The 3,634-nt window shown below is 35.8% G+C and overlaps 1 protein-coding gene across 1 annotated transcript; it reads left to right on the forward strand.

Annotated features, from left to right (window-relative positions):
• Window positions 1-587: 587 nt before the first annotated feature.
• LOC149246119 (cytochrome P450 709B1-like) lies at window positions 588-3,294 on the forward strand. The gene is made up of 5 exons (XM_089455646.1): window positions 588-904; window positions 1,105-1,328; window positions 1,726-1,976; window positions 2,239-2,629; window positions 2,725-3,294. The coding sequence occupies exons 1-5, from the start codon at window positions 613-615 to the stop codon at window positions 3,154-3,156; spliced, it is 1,590 nt and encodes a 529-aa protein (XP_089311772.1). The 5' UTR covers window positions 588-612; the 3' UTR covers window positions 3,157-3,294.
• Window positions 3,295-3,634: the final 340 nt, after the last annotated feature.

A 3,634-nucleotide genomic window follows, 5' to 3' on the forward strand; every position in this document is an offset into this window, starting at 1 on the left:
TAGGCATAATTTTTAATTATACACTAATATTTTTACTTGAAAAAATAAAAAATACAAAACTTTTAATTTAAAGAACATATTGCTAACTTCTAGATTATAAGTTAAATATTCAGTCATTTTTCACCCTTCATTTCTAAATCTAGATTTTTATTTAAAACAAATATAAAATACAAATTTTTTCATTTAAAAAACATGATGAGAATTTTTAAAATATGATTTAAATATTCATACTTGGCTGAAACCTCTGGTTTGATTTTTTATCCACCGAGCTAACATCACATGACCATTTCAGACGTTACTTGGCTGAAACCTCTGGTTTGATTTTTTATCCACCGAGCCAATTTAATGACTTGTCTTCTCGAAGGAGGGACGTGGAATGACAAGTATAGGCAAATTGTTCCACTTTTCTGATAGGAAGACTGTCAGTTTTATACACTATTTGTAATTAGCAAGTTGAGGCTACCGTTTAGAACGCGTGGGTTATCAGCGTGGCACTTTAGAGTAGATTGCAAGTCAGCGGTCTGGTGCACTTTTGGGTCTATAAATATAAATTTAAAGTGTCTTTCATCGATACAGAGAACTATAGGTACAGAGTAGTTGTGTGAGGTTTTGATGATGGATATTGAGATTAAGAGCAGTGTTGAGGCATGGGTTGCTATTTTAGTTGTTTTGTTTGGGATCTTACTGGTTAACCTTTTTAGAGACCTCATATGGAAGCCCTATGGATTTAAAAAAGCTTATACAGACCAAGGAATAAGAGGTCGGCCTTACCGGATACTCATTGGGAGCGGGTCAGAGCAGAGGAAGCTGAGCAGGGAGGCTCATGCACAGCCTATGCAGAATATTTCTCATGATATTGTTCCTATAGTCATGCCACACTACCATACGTGGTGTCAAATATATGGTTCTCTAATTTATTCATTCTCTTTTCCTTATAGACTTCTTTTACTTTCATATGTTGCTCTGCTAGTTATTGGCCTGCTAGAGTCTACAACATATACTTGCTGCTAGTCATTTGGAGTTTTGCAATAGTGTCAAGGTTGACACAGGTATTTTTAAACAGTTTGAAATCGATGTTTGATTGGGTAATTTGTTCGTCTTCAGGAGATACCTTTTTCTACTGGTATGGAATCCGTTCAATCCTCAACATTGCAGAACCAGAACTAATGAAAGAAGTTCTATCAAACAAGTTCGGGCACTATGAGAAGCGGACATTCAGGCCTCTTGTACTGGCTCTGCTCGGTCAGGGACTGGCCACCATAAAGGGATTGAAGTGGGTTCACCACAGGAGGATTGTAAACCCTGCCTTCAATATTGATAAACTTAAGGTTTGGACTCTTGAAACGTCCTGCAAACACAGTAGCAGTATAATAAGATTTGATAATGGATTGAAGATTTTGGCAATAGAGAATCACCTTATATGTTTAGGATTATTGAACATAGGTATGTCAGATCTTGCAGACCACCATGAGAACGTGGTGTCCAATAAGGACGGAGTTAAAGAAATCTAAAATTGACTGAAACTGAAAAGACTTATCAATTGGAGAACATTTTATACATGGCCATTTGATATCTTATTTTTAAGTGTTTTCCTCTAGCCTGTCAAATTACATTTTATATGCTGTGAATTTGCCCATCTCTACTAACCAAGGATTTGCATTAGCTAAACTGTTTGTTAGAGATTCTCTGAGCGTTGGAGCCTTATATAGTTCAAATGAATGACAGGCAATGGTGAAGAGAATGGCTGGTTGCACTTCAACCATGCTCAATAATTGGCAAGAGATGGTGGCTCAGGCAGACTCTCATGGCAAAGAAATTGATGTTCATAAAGAATTTATAGCACTAACAGCAGATATCATATCCCATACTGCGTTCGGTAGCAGTTTCAATGAAGGAAAAGAAGTATTTCAATTGCAGAGAGAATTAGAAAAAATGGCTTTTGAAGCTGAACATTCTATCTTGATCCCTGGAAGCCAGTAATTACAATATATTTATCTTTGAATTATATAGTTTTGCATGTGACTGCAAGTTCATGTGTACTTCTGCTTATGTCTTCTTTTAACATTCTTTGGGTGCTGCTCTTTTATGGGTCAGTGCCATAATCCTTAGATCTCTTACTTTTGCACAAGGGTCTACCAAGTGGTACACTTAGTCAATAGAGCTTTCGCACAAGTATAATGCTTCTTAGTACTCATAATTAAGGATTGTGGACTGAAATTTGGTGGGTTTGTTTTTCAGATATATTCCTACAAGCAAGAACAGGTATGCATGGCAGATTGATAGAAGGATTCGAGAAATCCTAAATTCTATAATTCAAAGAAGGTTGGAGCCCAGAACAACAGTAACCAGTCAGGTTGACTATGGAAATGACCTTCTTGGAATCATGATGGCTGCCAACAAGAAGGAATTGGGTGGCATTCAAAGAAATCTAACGTTAAGCATGGATGAAATTATGGATGAATGCAAACTATTTTTCTTTGCAGGCCATGAGACATCTTCCAATATGTTAACCTGGACAGTATTCTTACTTGCAATAAACCTGGATTGGCAGGAAATATTAAGAAAAGAAGTTAACAGTATTTGCGGCACGGGCATACCAGATGCAGACATGCTTAGCAGGATGAAATCAGTATGTATTCCATCACTTTTCTCATTCGATTTGTTGATTATTTTCATTTAAGGTAGCCTAGTGACTCTTGTCTGTTTTTTTTTTCTGGCTGGCAGATGACTATGGTGTTAAATGAATCTCTACGGCTATACCCACCTGCGTATTCGATAGTAAGAGAAGCATACAAGGACATGAAGCTCGGCCCGTTTTCAATTCCAAAAGGCGCACTCTTGAGTTTGTCAATTTTGGGAGTGCATCACAGTGAGAAGTATTGGGGGCCAGATGCAAACATGTTTAAGCCTGAAAGATTTGCAGATGGTCCTTCAAAGGCAGCTACTGACCCGAATGCCTTTTTACCATTTTCAATGGGTCCAAGAACATGTATTGGTCAAAACTTTGCCATGTTGGAGGCCAAGACTGTGTTAGCTATGATTTTGCAGAAATTCTCATTCAGTCTTTCACCTGCATACATGCATGCTCCCATATCTATACTTACCATACAGCCTCAACATGGCATGCAGATCATATTTAAACGTATCCAAGTGTAAACATAATGATTCCTTCATGTAGTATCACTAGATGCTTATGTAGCAAACCAAAACCGAGTACCCAAATATGGAGGACATGACCTTTTGCTGTTCCATTTTTTCCCTTTGCATGGTTATTTGATATAGAAATTCCATGACCTTTTGCTGTTCCATTTTTCCCCTTTCCATGGTTATTTGATATGTAATTTCTAGTGGTGCTTTTTTAAGTTCATTCATTTTAGCGGTGCATTTTTTATTTTTTTATTTTTTTTCATATTATTATTTTATTATGTGGAAAAGTACATTTTCCATTTAAGATGATGGTTATGTGTGAATTTGTCAATATACCTGTCTTTTTAAAATAAAAATAATGTTAAAGGTTAGATAAAAATTGTTTTTCATTAAAAATGAAATAGGGAAATAATAAAATATTTAATTCTTTTTATATAGATTATCAATTTTATTAATAAAAATAATGTTAAAGATCAGATAAAAATTG

This window comes from Pinus tabuliformis, chromosome 7 (genome assembly GCF_031772625.1).
Source record: "Pinus tabuliformis cultivar Carrire ecotype Pingquan chromosome 7, CPIR1, whole genome shotgun sequence".
NCBI lineage: Eukaryota > Viridiplantae > Streptophyta > Pinopsida > Pinales > Pinaceae > Pinus > Pinus tabuliformis.